The sequence below is a fragment of the Taudactylus pleione genome, unplaced genomic scaffold (genome assembly GCF_031769625.1).
Source record: "Taudactylus pleione unplaced genomic scaffold, aTauple2 ptg000136l, whole genome shotgun sequence".
Lineage (NCBI taxonomy): Eukaryota > Metazoa > Chordata > Amphibia > Anura > Myobatrachidae > Taudactylus > Taudactylus pleione.
Window position 1 is genome coordinate 7,682,844 of NW_028284538.1, and position 17,491 is coordinate 7,700,334.

General features: G+C 43.6%; 1 protein-coding gene across 1 annotated transcript; it reads left to right on the forward strand.

Moving 5' to 3' along the window:
• The first annotated feature begins 1,618 nt into the window (after positions 1-1,618).
• Positions 1,619-17,180, forward strand: LOC148522956 (membrane-spanning 4-domains subfamily A member 4A-like). The gene is made up of 6 exons (XM_088473594.1): positions 1,619-1,753; positions 6,988-7,107; positions 12,948-13,004; positions 13,122-13,247; positions 15,600-15,719; positions 17,067-17,180. The coding sequence occupies exons 1-6, from the start codon at positions 1,619-1,621 to the stop codon at positions 17,178-17,180; spliced, it is 672 nt and encodes a 223-aa protein (XP_088329720.1).
• The last annotated feature ends 311 nt before the right edge of the window (positions 17,181-17,491 follow it).

Here is a 17,491-nt window from a genome sequence, read left to right on the forward strand (position 1 = left end):
CATTCAAAAGGATAAAGTGGAGTAGTTTCCCATAGCAACTAATCAAATTCTCGCTGTCATTTTATAGAATGTGCTCAATGATTAATAGCTAGAAGCTGCTTGTTTGCTATGGGCACTTTCTCCAATTTATCTCTGTTCAAGATTTGATACATCTTCCCTCTGGCAACTCACAAGTTATATGATAATATGGTCTCAGTCAGGGGATGGCACAAAGTAGGAAAAATAAGAGGGAAAAAAGAGTTCTTTGGAGTTCTGCTGTTGCTGTGACTAACATTAGTCAGTACTTAAGGTTTGGATGGCTTTCTCCTCCGGAAACACTATGGGGGAGATGTACTAAGCCTTGGAGAGAGATAAAATGGAGAGAGGTAAAGTAACAGCCAATCAGCTCATAAATGCCATGTTACCAGCTGTGTTTGAAAAATGACAGGAGCTGATTGGTTGGTAGTTTATCTCTCTCCACTTTACCACTCTCCAAGGCTTAGTACATCTGCCCCTGTGTGAGTTAGTTCTGTCCTAGGGTATTGAGTGGTTAACCTTCCGATTGTTTAAGTTACCAGTTAGTGTGATATTGGTGTACTGGATTGTACTGCTACCTTAAAATATCATGAAGATACAGTTGTGTATTCCCTGTTATCATGTGTGTGCCATCATGAACCTTAAAGGTACCTTGGTTATCTAGTAAGCCTCGGCTCTCACACCCAGGTACTTCACGTGGGATCTATGTACTAAACCTTGGAGAGAGATAAAGTGAATGGAGCTAAAGTACAAACCAATCAGCTCCTACAGGCTATGTTTGAAAAATGACAGTTAGGAGCTTATTTGTTGGTACTATGGACTTCATTCAGAGCCGCTCGCAAAAAGCGAGCGCTCGCTCTGAATGAGGGCGTCTGCATTTTTTTTAAGCTGGCCTCCTGGCCGCTCGCTAAGCTGTGGGTGACCACCCACAGCTTTTGCAAGCGCCCAGGTGATGGTCACGATGGTCGCGACCATCGCGACCATCGGGCTTGCGACGAGACCCATGTGGTAGGGTCTCGTCTGCCACAAGCTCCAGTGAGCTTCCAGCTCTAATAGAGCTGGAAGCTTACTACTGACATCACTGATTATGTCAGTAGGGCCGCCCACAAATGGCAGGTGTTCCTCCGATTGTCCAGCCACCCCCCCACCCCACCTACAAAACAGGGCGAGCTGTCGATCAACATCAGCAGCCTCCCCGTTTGTAGTGAGCCCCGGTGCGAGTGAATTTCTCACTCGCTACAGGGCTTGTGCACGCGCATTAAGCACGCCGCGTGTGCACAATGCACAACCATCCACCCGCTTGCGAGCTCATAGCGCTTGCGAGCGGGTCTGAATCAGGCCCTATATCTCTGTCCACTTTATTTTACTCCAAGGCTTAGTACATAGAACACTAATTTACCAATCGATAAGCTCCAAACTCTCATTTTTCAAACACAGCCTGTAAAGTGACAGGAGCTCTCTCCAAGACCTAGTACATAAACCTCAATATCACTAGTCAGTATTGTTCATTAAACAAAACTATGTACAATTTTAGCTTAGAGGATAACACTAGTCATTTATTTTTTTATTATTCTATCTCTATAGCTTTTAGTAGGTCTCAATAATGGATCTTCCCACCGTTCCAAGCTATGGACCTTATCCTGCAATGCAGCAACAACGCAACATTTTTCCTGTGGTTCCTCATGCAGGCCAAGAATTTTACAAGTTATTTCTGAAAGGCCAGCCAAAACTTTTCGGGGTGAGTAAGTACAGTAAGTGTATGCAAAATAGGTCACATACAATTACAGGCAGTGTAAGAATAAAAGGGATGTTCAACTCTTTCATGGCTCTATTTATTAACATTATTTTTACTAAAATAATGTGAAAAAGGGTGTTTTCACATTATTTTAGTGTCACCTAAAATTACTACAGGGCAATTGGGGTAGTATTCATAAAATTCTTCTCCAAGCCCTAAGTATCACTTATATTTAGTAAGCAGATTGCATTTCCCATAATTGTAATGGGAAATGTGATCTGACCAAAGTTACTAAAAATAAATTGTGAAAAAATACCGGGGGAAGCCCTGTGATAATAACGCCACCTGGAGGTGGCGTTATCCAGGGTCTTCCCCGGTTACCGGACTCCTGTTCCACTCTAAAAGGCAGAGCAGAGCCAAGAGCCGGCCCCAGTGATCAGCTGTGTGGTCTAAACAGACCACACGCTGATACACTGTAAAAAAAAGTAAAAAAAAACAACAAACTTACTTGAGTCCAGGGACCGGTGATCGGAGCTCCGGTAATATCCTCTCTCTGGCCAGCTGGTCTCCCAAGCTGCACTGCAGCCCGGTCATCACCTGACAGGATCCCAGTGCAGTATGGGATGTTCGCTGACCGGAGGACATGGAGGACATCACCAGAGTCCGGATCATGCAGGTAAGTGTAATTATGGGAGAGGGGGGTCGTGGGGGGGAAGGGGGGCTTGGCGACAGGGGCTGGGCTTAGCACCGGGGGGGTAGCAGGGACGGCCGGTCGGCGCATGTGCAGGTCACTTGTCATGGTATTTTTTGGCGAAAATACCGTGACTAGTGTGCGGAGGGGATTCGCAGTGACAGAGCTTTCTCGCAAGCTCTGTCCCTGCAAGGGATTTGTAGTAAATCCCTGTGATATTGCCTGAATTTGCAATGCAAATTCACTCAGTAATATCATACTACAATCTGCGTTACCAATGCGGATTGTAGTAAATAGAGCCCTCAGTGTCATTAGATGAATGCTTTTGAAGTATAGTGTCTGAATACAGTCTATACAAACATGGGTGAAAACAGACTGAACAAATACTTGTCTCTTAAAGCCAATCCCTGGGTGTATTTCTCTTGGAAACAGTCAAGTGGAGAGGGGGGTTTGCTAACTCTTACTGCAAGCAAGGCAAAGTCTTCTATTCAAGGGTAACCTCAGTTTTTTGACAGGGTCAAAACACAAAGTTTGTATCCTATAGGTTGGTATCCACACTTCGCATACATTAACTTAATCTCAGTTCATGACCCACGGCAGTCCATCAAGACCTGTGACCCCACAACCAGTTATTTCTTTAAGTGTCAATTGAGTTCTCTACCTTGCGGTGGGACTTAAACTTTCCCATTTTATCATAGTTTGGCCCCATGGTAGATGGTGAGAATATGCCTTGGTCAGTGGATTCAGTGAATTACATTATTTGCAGGTGGCTGGTCGGTACCAATCAATGCTGGCTGCTACCCTTTTAAATCCCTACTAGGGGCAGTTTCTACAGATCCAGAAATCTTTCCAGTGGAATGGACAGTCTACACAGAAGACAATACCCTTTCAACCTTGTTAGCCACCTTCCCCAGTTTAACTACATTGATCATTTCTGAGTCCATAGCCAACAGACACCCCCTTCTCAATTAACTCCTGTTACGGTCTAGGTCTTCACTTCAGGGAGTAATAAGAGAGATAAGGGGTCACATGTAATAGGGTGAGAGTTTAGAAAATGTGAGAGTTTAGCAATAAACCCTCACATTTTTTTAAACTCGCCCAATGTAATAGAGTATGGGAACAGGCAAACGCTCATGTTTTTAGACTCAAAAAACTCTCACGATTTAAACTCTCATCCAGATGTTTTCCCATATTTAAGATAAAACTTGACCAATGTGATAGTTTACTGCTAAACTCTCACATTTTCTAATCTTTCACCCTATTACATTTGGCCCAAGGAGTTAGAACCGGTACACACTAGATGACCCCAGCCGGATCGGACGACATGTTGGCAGCATAGTCTAGTGTATAAACTCAATGTCACTAATGATGCGCGCTCCCATGCATCGTCAGCGACAATGCCCGTCGGACCTGCATGCAGGTCCGATGAGCGACATCATGAGCAAGGGCCATGCTGTTGAATGCAGTATGGCCCCCGCTGCTGCGATGTCGCTCCTGACATCGGCAAGTGTGTATGCACTTGCCAATGCTGGGCCCCCCTCCGGGTCCCATCGCATGATATTTCGATTGGGTACACATCGTTAAATGTTAACTATATTAACACACGGAAGAATGGACCTAAACCTCAGATAAAAGGATATTAAATAATAATAATAATAATGATAATAATCCATCCACAGCATCTCCTACACCATCACCAGAATATATTAATACATATAATTAAACAAATGGGGGAATTGACCATGAGCGACAAATCTGCTAGTAAGTGCAAAAAATGCAAATAAGTGCAATATAATATATAAAGGGCCTGATTCAGACCCACTCGCGAGCGGCTGTCCGCTCGCAAGTGGGTCGATGTTATGGACTGAGCATGCGCACGACGGAGGGAGCTCCGTCGTGCGCATGCGCCAGACGCGACGAGCGAAGGAAAGTCCTTCGCTCGTTGTGTCCGATCAAAGGGGGCGTGCTGTCAATGTTGATTGACAGCACGCCCCCTTTGGTGGGCGTGCTGGGGGCATGCCTCCCTGACGAGGGCGTTCCCACGGGTACGCCTCCCGTCAGAAGCCGGCCCACTGACATCACTAGTGATGTCAGTGGGAGTGATTTTGGCTCTGATAGAGCCAAAATCACTCCGGAGCTTGCGGTTGAAAACCTCAACCGCAGGCTCCGGCTCGCAATTTCGATGGTCGCGATGGTCTCGACCATCGCGGCCATCACAAAGCACGCTCGTATAGCCTGTGGGTGGTGACCCACAGCTATACGAGCGTCCAGGAGGACGCTCCATGAAAATGGAGCCCGGCCCTCATTCAGAGCGTGCGCTCTGCTCAGAGCGTACGGCTCTGAATGAGGGCCAAAGTGCAATAGTGCTAAATATTGTGACACATGAGGTAGTGCAATAAATATACCAATAAGTAAAGTTAAAAAACGATATACAATTTATTTCAGAGAATTAAAACAAGGGATAAATGGATAACATAAAAATGTGGAGACTCAATTAAGAGATTAAAACTTAGCCATTACAATTCCGCACGATACCCGGAAGTGACGAATCGCTTACCATCACAGACGGAAGAATACTATTAGAGGAACTATTTGTTTAAAGTAGATTTGCACCTTATTAGCTACATGTCCTTCTAATTAGTATTTATACATAATCCATATGGGAGTTTGCCCTTTTGTAAGCATAATCAACGTATGGAGGGTTCAACCCTGACCCGGAAGTGATTAGTCCCTAATGATAGAAAGGGGGTATAAATAGATGAATTGCACACCTTAACCCCTATCCCCATGAAGAAGTCCATAAGACGAAACGTGTTGGGAAGCACATCTCTTGTCCTAGGAAAAGTGTTTTTCCGTTGATTCATGACTCAGATAAGCTATTACTTTTTATGCAATTTGCAATTTTATTCTATTTAAATTGTAATGGCTATGTTTTAATCTCTTAATTGAGTATCCCCATTTTTATGTTATCCATTTATCCTTGTTTTAATCCTCTGAAATAAATTGTATATCGTTTTTTAACTTTACTTATTGGTATATTTATTGCACTACCTCATGTGTCACAATATTTAGCACTATTGCACTTTAATATTAGCACTTTATATATTATATTGCACTTATTTGCATTTTTTGCACTTACTAGCGGATTTGTCGCTCATGGTCAATTCCCCCATTTGTTTTTATGTACCAGGTAGTATACCACCAATACTACTTAATATTGACAGGGAACTGACGCCCATCCACTAACCTATGGGCATATCCGCATTTTATACCAAAGTTGGTATTGATCACTTGGTTTGATTTTCTTGTACTGCTGGCGCCTAAATCCACAAAATATTCTGTATTACATATAATTAAACAGCTATGAACAGTGCATTATAATGACACTGGAGTCTATGTACTAAGCCTTGGATAGAGATAAAGTGGATGGAGATAAAGTACCGACCAATCAGCTCCTGTCATTTTTCAAACACCACCTGTAATAAGGCAGTTAGCAGCTGATTGGTTGGTACTTTATCTCCATCCAATTTATCGGTCTCCAAGGCTTAGTACATAGACCCCACTGTTACAGTAAAAAGGTTATGCACACTATATAGAGAACATATCTGTGTCTCTACCATTGGCAGAAGTGGTGCAGGACAGGTTACTTGTTTACTAAATAGGCCAGTACCCTCATCTACTTCTGTATGGGTACATCTGGCAGACACAGAATATAAAGTATTCAAAGTATAGTCATATGTACAGGGGTGGTGAGGGGGGAAAGGATCAGGTACACACTACTGTGGCCTACGCTTACCAAAGAAGTGCTGCCATGCCTCCAACATAGTGTAACCACACTAAGGGCCTGATTCAGACCCAGTCGCAAGTGCTGAGCGCTCGCAACCGGGTCGATGGTGGCCCAGAGTCGGTGGCCCGGAGTCGGCTCCGTTGTGCACATGCGCAATACCCGGATAGCGACAGGCAAGCCGTCGCTCCGGGTCTCGTACCAAAGGGGGTGGGCTGTCGATGTCGAGTGACAGCACACCCCCTTTGGTGGGCGGGCCGGGGAGGTGGCTGCCCAGACAGAGGCGTTCCCATGAGAACGCCTACCGTCTGGGGCCGGCCCCACTGACATCACGAGTGATGTCAGTGGGAGAGCTTTCGGCTCTGTTAAAGCCGAAAGCTCTCTGGGGCTTGCGACAACGAGACCCTACCACAAGGGTCTCGTCGCAAGCCCGATGGTCTTGACCATCGCGACCATCTTCCTGGCCGCTTGCTATAGCTGTGGGTGGTCACCCGCAGCTATGCGAGCGGCCAGGAGGCATTCTAAAAAAAAGACCGGCCCTGATTCAGAGCGAGCGCTCTGTCAGAGCGTCCGGCTCTGAATCAGGGCCTAAGTTCAGCACCGCACTGCCACAAAAGGGCCCAGGTATTAACAATGTTTTCTTGGTGGTCTTGCTTATGTTCTGTGGGTAACAAGTATATGATGGATGAAGAATAGGTTAAGTAATAACATAACACAGGAAATGTCATCATTGTAAACTGCATTCTTTCATTTGATTTCTAGGTTGTGCAGATCACTCTGGTGAGCTTACAATTGTCCATGGGTGCAATAGTAACAGTCTGCTTAGAATACTTTAATTCTACAACTGCATCCAGCGGCATTACCTACTGGGCATCAGTGCTTGTGAGTAATCACTTAATTACCTCCAAACCCTAGTCCTGTGTATAAGTTCAGATGCTTGACGTGTGATTCCAGCAAGCAATTGGCATTGCCCAGGGGCGGATCCAGATAAAAATGACAGGGGGGTGCACTGTGATTGGGGGAGCATGATTGCGGGTGTTTGCCCAAGTGGGGGATACAGAGTGGGGATGTGGCCCCACACGTATCCTCTGAATACATAGTGTCCACATAAAGTTGTTGTGCCAAATGGTATAGGAAATTAACATCCCACTCATATTTTGAGCAGCTCAGTGACTGACATTAGTAAGTAGAAGTGCTAGTATGTAAATTTAAAATAGTTGACTGGTTGGCTGTGGGTCGTCCAGGCCCCCAGACGCTCTATGGATTTTGATGGTGTGAAATTAAGTTTCGATGCATTTTCTGCACTTCTACCATCAACTAAGACTCAAATGTTTGGCCACTAAAAAGAAGTATAGCTACCTACTTTTGCGCATGTGCAGAACGGGTCTGTGAGGGAGACTGTCAGTGACATTCTGCTGCCATTTGAGCACGGGGAGGGGGCGACGACAGCCTCCGTTACCCGAAACGGAGGCGTATCAATGCAGTTGAGGGGGAAGGAAGAGGCCAGGCTGACAGAGATTTCCTGGCCTCTTCCTCTAAACTGCGGCGGCTGGCTGCGTGACCCCATGGGTCACCTTTGCTGGCTGATGTTACGCATTTATCCGATATTGCATTGAACAATGCAGCTCAGATAAGTAATGCACAGGAGGCGCGATGTCTCCTGCTGCATTACCATATCTGCAAGGATTCCAATTGCAAAGCTGCCTGCGTGCATACATCATATATCTATAGCCTGCGTGTATACATCATATATCTATAGCCTGCCTGCATACATCATATATCTATAGCCTGCGTGTATACATCATATATCTATAGCCTGCGTGCATACATCATATATCTATAGCCTGCGTGTATACATCATATATCTATAGCCTGCCTGCATACATCATATATCTATAGCCTGCGTGTATACATCATATATCTACAGCCTGCCTGCATACATCATATATCTATAGCCTGCATGTATACATCATATATCTATAGCCTGCGTGTATACATCATATATCTATAGCCTGCCTGCATACATCATATATCTATAGCCTGCGTGCATACATCATATATCTATAGCCTGCGTGCATACATCATATATCTATAGCCTGCGTGCAGCTTTGCAATTGCGATCCTTGCTGAATCAGGCCCAAAGTGTACTGATCTTACCCAGGACTCTATATGTCATTATACTGCAAACTTTTTAAACAACTGTGCTGAGGATTTTGCATGTTTTTTAGCTAGGGGCCTATCCATATAGCGATAATTGCAGACAATTGAACGATAGCGACGTCGTTATCATTCAATTGCGTGCAAATTGTGCATGCATCGGGCACTTTTATGTCGTAAACGACCAGCGATGCGCGCTCCCGCTGGTCAACTTGATGATCACGTCAGGTTCAGCATGTACGGGGATGATGGTTCAGCATGTACGGGGATGATGCCAACACTGAACGACTGAACGTTCAGTGTAGGCACATCACAGACGGAGAAACGACAGCACGATTACAATATCATCATTGTGCTGTTGTTTCTATGTCTAGTAGTGGGTACGCACCTTAATACCATACATCAGGAGAAGTTATTCTCCCTCCTGCAGAGCAAATAGGAAACTCTGGCCAAACAGACAAAAGAAGTAGAGAGTAAACATTGCAGAGCCACCTGAGCTTAGATATACCATTTCCATTGTAGAATAAGATGTAATAGTTTATTAAATGAAGAATGTCACTCCTGTAATGGTTCACATTTAAGAACATACTGAATTGTAATATACTGTATACAGTACTTTGCTAGGCAATTACTTAATATACATTGTAGTCACCTCCATACAATGCAGAGAACATTTTAGCATCTGCAATATACTACAGAGCACATAGTAGATTAAGCCATACAAAACAACCCAACACAGAGTACATCCTAATGACCGATATATGATAGTGAGGGGGATTTCCAAATACTGGATTTCAACATAAACCATGCGTTCTCAATTCCAAAACCCAAGTATCACTGGTCATGTTTTTTGTTGATGTCCTTAATCATAAACAAGTGAATTCATCTATTTTGCTGGGTCAGTAATTATCCCAACTGCTTCCACAGACAGACATCCTCAAAACATGACCTGTTGGGAATATATCACGCTTGAGGCTGAAAAACATTGCCATAAAGCAATTTTTTTAGAATGGAGAACAATCATACAACGAGAAAATAAAATGTACATAAACTGAACAATGCATATACAAGTCATGTCCTTTGGATATCAGGCATATCTACACTAAGACAGGCCATAAGCACAAGGTCTGTCTCGGAATAAAAATAAGAGCCCATAACCTCTATTCTCATCCTCACCTCTCCTCCTTTAGTAATTCCACCTCACCTCTCCTCCTTAATCAATCAATCTCACCTTGGCAAGCTGGGGGCATATCCAGCGCTCTAGGAACTGCTGGGCATGCCCGCTTACCTCTCTCCAGTGAATAGACTCAAAGTGCATTCACAGCTTGGGGGTCTCCCAGTTCCGCACTGAGGGGGGAGTGCTGTCTCACAAGACAATGGACAGGGCCGGCGCTAGGTTTCTCAGCACCCAGCGCCATTCTGTGTTGCAATGTCGACCCTTACCTCCCCTGTTTCCTCCCCCAATACCAATAATGCCAGTGGGTGGAGGCTCAGATTCTTACAGAGCTGGCCAGGTTGTGGTTCTGGCGCCCTAGTGCGGATGCACTGACAGAACGTGTCGTGAGCCGGCCCTGACAAGGATGACCTAATTTCTCGATGTTAAGAGATCCCCCGCAGGCTGCTCTGCTTGCTATGGCACCAGTGGACTGATTGTCGTACAAGTGCGTTACAACTTGCAGGGCCGATTCTAGACCAAATACAGACCGGGTAGAAAATTCCCATTGGCGTCCACCTTAAAAAATAAAAAATCTATACAGTTTTTTTGTATGTACTAAATAAAAATACACCTTACTGTGGCCCCTAAAACATGCCTGCTGCTTTCAGTCTAGCTGTATCATGCAAGCATTAGTACCTGTCTTTGAGTCTATGTAAGTGCAAGCTGGGCTCCAGGTTGCACTGAGTTAATCTTTTAGCAAGTATGCAAATGTCTTTATGTGGCTGCTCCATTGTTTTCTGGGATAGGGAAGGCCATGAACTGCAACATACTGTATGGTTACAGCCGAGTCCATGGAGGATATTTCATGCTTTATGGTTTACATTTATGAGTTCATATAACAATTACCATTTACTAGAATCAAGGGGTTTATTCATGAAACGAAGGTAAGTCAAATCTTCCTTCACCGGCAGCTTTTACCAGCAAAAGATGTCCCTAAAAATGTATCTTCCACACTGCTCTATAAAAAATTCAATAATCTTTTCCCATTAAATAAAATGTAATATTTACTCTGGGGGGTATATTTACTAAAGTGCAGGTTTTTAGAACTGGAGATGTTCAGATTCTAGCTATTATCTACCAGAACAGGGGTGGGGAACCTTTTTTCTGCTGCTGGCCATTTTGATATATATAACATTATTCACAGGCCCGGTACAGGACACGCCCCATCCGTGTGACGTTACATGAGGGTGGGGGTCACAATCATCGGTGATTACAAAGGATGCTCCGGGGAGCTGTAAGGGCAGCAGTGTGACCGTCTGAAGCAGCCTAAGGACGCTCCAAGTGGCACGGCTGCATAGATTCTAGCTGAAGGGTGACATTCTAGGCACCCTGTTAGCCAGATGAGGCTAGCAGAAAAAAGCTCAAAGGGCCAGACCAAATGATTCCGCGGGCCTTATACGGCCCCCGGGCCTGGGATTCCCCATCCCTGTTCTAGAAGGTGCTAGATATGTGATAAATAGAATCTGATTGTTTGCTATTGGCATCAACTCCACTTCTAAAAACCTGCACTTTAGTAAATATTCCCCTGCCTCTCAAACTAGGTGCCCTCATCTCACCCAACTCTGATCGCCCAGTGCAAGCATCTGCTCCTACACAAACGCTGACTTGTTGACATCAAATTTTGGTTTAACCTAGGCTTGCAGAGCCTCCGAGAAGGAGTTTGTGCTTCATAAATTACCTTTATATTGGGGAAACTTTAAAACCACCTAACTTAAAAGCAAGGAAGGTGACTGATAGTGGCCATAATTAGTGTACATAGCTCCACCTGTGGGTCTTTTAAAATGTGTCAGTGAGTAATGAATACACCTATGCACCTGCTAAATGACCTGGAAAATGTGAACTGTGTGGTGTCCTGAGGACCGAGTTTGAGAACCAAAGTTCTAGCAGCATATACAATATTTCCCTTAATTAAATAGAAAACACAAGAATGAATGTGCTTTTTAAGCTCAGGATTTTATCCATTAAGGTGCATACACACACAACAATTTTTTGAACGATTATCGTTAAACGATATAGTTTAACGATAATCGTTTGGTAAAATCGTTCACTTTCTGAGTCAAACGATGAACGATCATGGTTCATGCGCGTTCACGTTTGTAGTTTGTAGTTCAGTCAGACTTGTCAACTCAACGATTTTCATTAAGTTAATATGCAAAAATCGTTTGTAGTTCATAAAAATCGTTCATTACATTTAAATGAACATAGTAAATGAATAACTTTAGTAAACGATTTTAGTTCATTTTTTCAAGGTAGAAAATCGTTTACTAAAATCATTCATTAACTCAATCGTTGTGTGTGTATGCAGCTTTAGAACTAGAGATGTGCGGTACGTTTCTCCAGAAATCTGAATCCACCTGAATTTCGCGAATCCGGACAGATCCAAGTACTGCTTCCTTCTAATCTCCAAAGGAGATCCTGGTTCTGATCTCAGGGCCTGATTCAGACCCGCTCGCGAGCGCTGAGTGCTCGTAAGCGGGTCGATGTTGGGCCAGTGTGCATGCGCACGACGGACCCGGCTCCGTCGTGTGCATGCGCGAGACCCGGATAGCGATGAGCAAGCCGTCGCTATGGGTCTCGCTACAAAGGGGGTGTGCTGTCGATGGTGAGTGACAGCACGTCCCCTTTGGTGGGCGTGCCGGGGCGTGGCTGGCAAGACGGAGGCATTCCCATGGGAACGCCTACCGTCTGGGGTCGGCCCCACTGACATCACAAGTGATGTCAGTGGGAGTGCTTTTGGCTCTGATAGAGCCAAAAGAACTCCAGGGCTTGTGGAAGACGAGACCCTACCACAAGGGTCTCGTCGCAAGCCCGATGGTCACGATGGTCTTTACCATCGCGACCATCTTTTTGGCCACTCACTATAGCTGTGGGTGGTCACCCACAGCTATGCGAGCGGCCAGGAGGCCACTCTAAAATCAGGAAGGACGGCCCTGATTCAGAGCGAGCACTCTGTCAGAGCGTCCGGCTCTGAATCAGGGCCTTAGAGCGGTTCGGAAAAAATCCATATCCAAAACCAAAACACTTGAAGGTGGTTTTCAAAACCAAAACACGAAGATGATTCCAGATCGAAAACCAAAGCACGGTGGTCAGCGCACATCTCTAATTAGAACGAACCATCACTATGTGCAAAGCAGGGCCTGTATTACTCCTTCGCATGTTGTTTTTAATCACACTTTATTTAACTATCAATTGAAAATAAAAAGTCTTCAGAAAATAAGCTAAATTGTTGGTATACTGAAGAATTTTATTGTATTACCCAGTCATTATAACTTTGTTGCTATAAGTCTAATACTGTATAATACATGTATACACAGTGACGTGTATGTAACCAGTGCTCTCTTGCCTACAGTACCTCATCGCGGGAGTAGTGTCTTATTTTGCTGAGATAAAACCTAGTCGGACACTGGTGAGTCTTTGCCTTATATCATAGCTATTTGGACTTCCCGCACCCCATCTCCCACACACCCCGGCTTAAGCATTTCAGAGCATTCCATCATTCACTTTTTAAAATTTCTTTGAACAGGTCAAAGGGTCATTGACTTTCAGTATGTTCAGCTGCGTGATCTCATTCATAGAGTTCTGCTTAATTTGTGAGGATTTGACTTATTCTGACTGTTATTATGGCTATTGTGGTTTTTACGAATATACGGTAAGTATCTACTGCTGAAAATGTGAGAAAATATATATAATAAAATTGACTACTGATCAAAATAATGTCATAACGTTGGAATGTAATGACAGTTGTCTGTCCCCTCCCACCATTGTCAGTGATGTTACTAGAGAGAATAAGAGGGCTGTGATATAGTGAGACAGTGTGGGGGGTAATAGGATAGGCGCACAACCCGATTAAGGGGTCTATTTACTAAGCCTTGGATAGAGATAAAGTGAATGGAGATAAAATTTATTTTTTATTTATTTATTTATTTATTAACAGTTTCTTATATAGCTCAACATATTCCGTTGCGCTTTATTATTGGAAACATTAATACAACAAACCTGGGTAATAACAGACAGATCATTGATACACAAGGATAGGTGCTATATATTGCATTTTGGTCCAGCCAAAATATCAGCTAAGCAGTTCCTAACTGTCATTTTTCAAACACAGCCTGTGACAGTTAGGAACTGGTTGGCCGGTACTTTATCTCCGTTCACTTTATTGCCATCCAAGGCTTAGTAAATAGACCCCTAAGTGCCACATGGTGTCTGGGGCTGAAATGATCAAGGGCATATTAGGAAAAGCAGAGGAGCTGTGACCAGTGCTGTGTGGGTGTGGCCAGTGCTTTGTGGGTGTGGCCAGTGCTTTGTGGGTGTGACCTGTGCTATGTGGGTATGACCAGAGCTGTGTGTGTGTGGCCAATGCTGTGAGGGTGTGGCCAATGCTGTGTGGGTGTGGCCAGTGCCATGTGGGCGGGTACATCTCCCTCACTATTAGCCCCATTGTCTATTAAAAAAAACTGCATCATTTTGTGAGGAAAATAGAAATACCCTTTCAATACTAATGATTTATTGGTACCATTCTGTCTGCTGGGTCATTGATCATTATCATGCTGTCATGATGATAGGCCTATTTTTATATGGAGGTCTGTGCGAGAGGGTGAAGACAGACAGGAAAAACTAAGAAAGAGCCAAGCAATGGCGGGCATTACAGCTAGTTTATCATGACTGATAAAAGCATTGATGTCATCACATAGATAATGTCCAACATTAATACAACGCTTATCACTGACATGACACATCATCAACTATAATGTCAATAATTACATCAGCAATCACAAAGACTATAACAAGTGCAAGACTCTATCAGATGTCATTTAATGTCATTTAAAGTTTCGTACATAAGAATAATACTGTAGTTGAGAAATGAATAACAACTCCAATAACTGATTACACTTCTTTACCAGTTGCTCATTTTGCGCAATTTTAAAATTTAAGGGTCTGTTTACTAAGCAGTGTTAGGAGTGAAAAGTGATAAGGTGCCAGCTAATCAGCTCCTAACTGTCATTTTTCAAACACAGCCTGTGAGATGGCAGTTAGGAGCTGATTGACTGGTACCTTATCACTTTTCACTCTGTCTCCTAACACTGCTTAGTACAGTAAATAGACCTCTTAGTCACAAACAGGACCTGCCATGACATTTAAGAATTGTGCAATGGACAAAATTGTGGGCCTGATTCACTATGGATTGCTATTGCGATCACAGCTGCGATTACGCACGGAGGTCAGCTGTGAATATATGCTAATGTCTGCAATTGCAAAGCCGTGGCACAGCCAGCATCCATAATACCTTGTAGTCCTGTGTATACATCAGGAACCTCGAGTAACATCGGACCCTCACGCAGAATTACAGCAGCCCTGACCTTACTTAGAATATGCTAACCTCATTGTACGCAGTGAGTACTCAAGCTGCGTGTGCCGTCACAGTAGGCGTTCAAATGGACAGGCATGTCTGAGTTATCCAACCACTCCCACGTCACCACCCCCAAACACTGACCTCCCGTCACTCACTCTGCGATGGCTTTCTTTCTTTCTGTGTGAGTAATTGCAGTGCAATCGCAATGCTAACTGACGCACGCGAACTGCGTTAAAATAAAAGTGTCCTAGTGCACACTGCTCATTGCTTACTACGAGCAGGACTACTGCTGTGATAGGAGTGAGGTGGCTATGGAGCCCAGAGGTGAGCACGGCCCGCTGGTGAAGGTCCATCTTTTATTGATGACCTTGCTCTACTATTCTGAGGCTCTAAGTTCCAGAATAACAGAGAGGGGCCTCTGGATAATGCTGGGCACCAGCAATGGGACTTTTTGCACATTACTATAGATTGTAAGCTTACGAGCAGGGCCTTCTTACCTATATATCTGTGTGTTATTACCCAGTTTTGTTCTATTTATGTTTCCAATTGTACAGCGCAACGGAATATGCTGCACTATATATGAAACTGTTTATAAATAAATAAATTACTTATGTCTTTTTTTTTAACATTGAGCAAATCTTTTTATAGGTCAGGAACATAGCCTATGCTTTCTTATTTGTTGCCACTGTTGTGCAGTTCTGCATATCAGTTTATCTATCTATATATGGCTGGAGATCACTAAAACAGAAGTTTGACTACACACCACAGGTAAGAAGTTCTGAGCCTTTTTAAACAACCTGGTTAAGGGTTTATTGAAATTAGTATCGAGTTTAGACATTGTGATGGCAATTTAATTAGATGCCAATTGTAGTACACAATGGGATTGATTCAGATTTGGGAACAAATAAAAAACCAGGCAGTAACTTTGTCATCAATGCACACCATGTTACAATGCAAGGGTGAAAATACAGTTATTATTTTGCTTGCAGGGTAAATACTGGTTGCTTTTGCATGTAGCCCACAAATGTCAATCACATGTGAAATCAAGACAAGGACACACACCTCTCAACTCTCTTTAACTCTCTATGCACTTATTAAATCTGCCAAAGCTGCAATGCGAAATAGTTTTGCCAAGGTGTAAAGACATTCCTATTTTGCTTTGCTCCCAATCTGCCCTTAAGTTTGATATGTAGTTTCTTTTATTATTATTATTATTATTATTATTATTATTGGCTTTGCTATAGTACTAGGGCTGCGACCCATCCGGGATTCCTCAGGACAGTCTCTAAATCAGAAGCTAAGTCCAGAGTTTGGAGGGCTGTAGTTTCCAGATGGGCATTGTCCAGAAATCTCAAAAGTGGCAGTACAGCAACAATACTAATGTTGTCAGTGCTCCCTCTTAGCTGAGCCCGCCTACAGCCCATCCTCCTCTGGAATTGATCACTTTTTACACTATAGTGAAATGGGTTCCCTGCTGGTGCTATGATTTGGTGGCTGGTCTTTATTTATGGCAGATAGTGAAAAGCATGCATTAGATTTGCCAGACTTGCCAACATCAATCACCTCACTCACAGGAACCAGCACCTTTATAAAGCCTAAGAAAGCTACACCCTAGCTCAATCCTAATAGGCTGGTATTAGATCCATGTGACAGCTTCCTCTTTTCCTATATAAGTAAAGCTGACTAGTGCAGGTGCTCTGTTGATCTGTTTGAATTCAGTCCTACCCTGAATTTTGCCTGCTGGAGTGAGAACAGAATCTCCTCCTAATACACTTTGTCAAACTTTTGTTCCATTTTGCCAGTTACATTGGTGTCAGACAGGCACCTTAAAGCCATACAAGTGGTAGCACTAGCTCCTGCAGTGACACACTGAAATTAAGGGATAGGCTCCTCCAATTACATGGGAATGATTGCAATCTGAAAATCATGTGATTTCTAGGATTTCATAAACCTCTACTGTTAAACAAGGAGACTCCCCATTTGTCATTCATCAAGAGATTTGTGTCGCTTTGTCATAATGTTCAAACACAAAATATTACAACAGGGAAATGTAGAGCAACGGCCCATGATTATGTTGTGTTTACATATATACTATTTGCTCTATCTTTCCTGCAGATGTGTGTTATAAACAATGAGTATAGGTACGTCATGTCCAATGGATCTTCACAGCCAACGAGTGAATATGGAAACATCATTCTTGGCAAGACATCAGTCCTTGAGGTTTCATAAGAAGACAATTCACAACAAGGACTTTTTCCTTGGATAAAAAGACCAAGCAACATGTGGCTGTTTCCTTGGCTGACCCACAAGCTGACGCCAAACAAGACCTAAACTGTACTCTAGCACATATCTAGGTGGTGCATATTTACTAAGCCTTGGATGGAGACAAAGTGAACGGCGATAAGGTACTAGCCAACCAGCTCCTAACTGTCATTTTTCAAACACAGCCTGTGACTTGGAAGTTAGAAGCCGATTGGCTGGTACTTTATCTCCATTCATTATCTCCATCCAAGGCTTAGTAAATAGACCCCCTAAGGTAG